We start from the raw sequence: 2052 nt of genomic DNA, 5'->3' as shown, positions 1-2052 counted from the left end.
GGACGCTGGATTTGAGATACGTGAAGACAAGATCCAGCACACCTGCCCTTGGACCTACCTAGGACTCTGGATCGGCTAGCGGACCATCGTGCCTCAGCAGCTGACCATCAGAGATGACCCCAAGACCCTGCAGGACCTACATCAGCACTGCGGGTCCATCAGCTGGATACGCCCTCTGCTTGGAGTAACAACAGAAGTCCTTGCACCCCTCTTCAACCTGCTCTGCGGCAGCGAGGACCTCGATTCACCGCGCTCCCTCACGCCGGAGGCCCGGGAATCTGTCACCAAGGTCCAGGTGGCCCTGTCTTCATGGCAAGCCCACCACAATGAGCCCAGCCTGCCCTTCCAACTGGTTATCCTGAGAAGAAACCTCTCTAGCCTTTGACCTGAATACTGTAACTGTGAATATGTTTTAAAGAATGTCTGTTTCCTTTTTATTTTTAGAAATAACCTACCTCTTACTCAAATCCATGATGAGCCTTAACCCTGCTGTCATCCTGCTCACACTGAGCAGCCTGACAGCAGCCTGGATCGTCCCACAGCCACGCCAGAACATCTGGGTGACCCTGGCACAAACACTCCAACAGGAAAACATTTGTCTATCTACTGCAGCAGCAAAAAATCCTATGTCTACCTGCCTGGTAGGAATTCCCTTGCAGCATGATGAATTCACACACAGCTTTAGTACACTGACTCCTGAAGCAGGTAATAAACTACACAGCACTCATGTAGAAGCAGAGTTAAGAAACCCCGTCGAAGAGTGGCTACCCCAGTTTCCTAAGGCAACCCAGGAACCCCAGGAGTTAGAGCTGCTGGGTTCCTCCCCAGCATCATACTGTGTACACTTTAGGGTCAGTCCTCCAACTCATAAAGAAACATTCCACCATATAGTACAACATCGAGAAGAAATCACAGCAAAAAGGTGGTGCCGTGTACTAAGCTACATCAAAGTGCACTCCTCAGCTCATACACATCCCAAAAGCCTCCCCAAAAGACTGTTCCTCATTTGTGGGGACCGTGCATGGGCAGGAATTCCATCCCGTCTCCTCGGAGGGCCGTGTACCATAGGGCGTCTATCACTGTTAGCGCCCAATCAAACATTAATTGGCGAGTGGAGCCATAAAAACAATTTGACCAAAAAAATTCAAAAGAGAAGTGCTACAAAATTAGATGAAAATTGTGACTCAGAGATTTTCCATTGGTCCAAATCAAAAAGAATTACTGCATCCATTTTCCTTCCTTGGGTAGCTGCAGCCAAGACCCTAGGTGAATTGGGACACCTAGAATGCTGGGTGGTAAAACAAGCAAATTTAACATCTAATGCCATAAGTGCCCTCCTAGAAGATGAGGAAATTACCAGGCAGGCGACACTTCAAAACCGTGCTGCAATAGACTTTCTTCTGTTGCTCCATGGGCACGAGTGCCAGGAGTTTGAATTTCTCTGCTGCATGGATCTGACATCGAAAGCTCCTAACATCCATGCCACGCTCCGAGAGATGAAAAGCATGATCAGACAAGTCAAGCAAGAAGCAGATGACTGGTTCAATGGACTGTTTAAAAACTGGGGACTCTCGGGGTGGTGGGCTTCAGTAGTGAAAACTATTCTGTCACTGCTAGTCATTGTTTTGCTAACGGTGTTAGTGTTTGGAGTGCTAAGCAAAATACTGTCCAGAAGCATAGTTAAGCTAGTCTCAGCTACTTCAGATGTCAACCATATAGAGTTGGCAGACCGGAGTAACCCTCACCAGCCTGCAAATGGGGATTGGTGGGCCACTTCAGGTCAGTATGTCGTATAAGCTCGTTACCTTTCATTTGATTACATATATCAAAGTAGGGGCAGATGTGGTGGTGCATATTTCTGGGAGTTATTTGTTTCCCAGTGACGTGTTTTTCCCCTCTCCTACCTGTCCCTGAAACGTTATCCCATTGGTTGGTGTTATATGTCTCCCCGCCCCTCTCCCAAGGTTTGAAAGAGTCCGGGAAGGAGAAACCGGGTCTCTTCTCCCCCTGGAAGCTAGCCAGAATAAACATCCTCCGATACCCGGAGGGAGA

The 2052-nt window shown here is 48.4% G+C and overlaps 1 protein-coding gene across 1 annotated transcript; it reads left to right on the top strand.

Annotated features, from left to right (window-relative positions):
- Window positions 1-342: 342 nt before the first annotated feature.
- Window positions 343-1848, top strand: LOC147645394 (uncharacterized). Its single transcript, XM_086874666.1, has one exon. It carries the CDS (start codon window positions 420-422, stop codon window positions 1794-1796), a length of 1377 nt encoding a protein of 458 aa, XP_086730792.1. The 5' UTR covers window positions 343-419; the 3' UTR covers window positions 1797-1848.
- Window positions 1849-2052: the final 204 nt, after the last annotated feature.

This window comes from Cyanistes caeruleus, unplaced genomic scaffold (genome assembly GCF_971803275.1).
Source record: "Cyanistes caeruleus unplaced genomic scaffold, bCyaCae1.hap1.1 HAP1_SCAFFOLD_382, whole genome shotgun sequence".
Taxonomy (NCBI): Eukaryota; Metazoa; Chordata; class Aves; order Passeriformes; family Paridae; genus Cyanistes; species Cyanistes caeruleus.
This window is presented reverse-complemented; position numbering and strand designations above follow the sequence as displayed.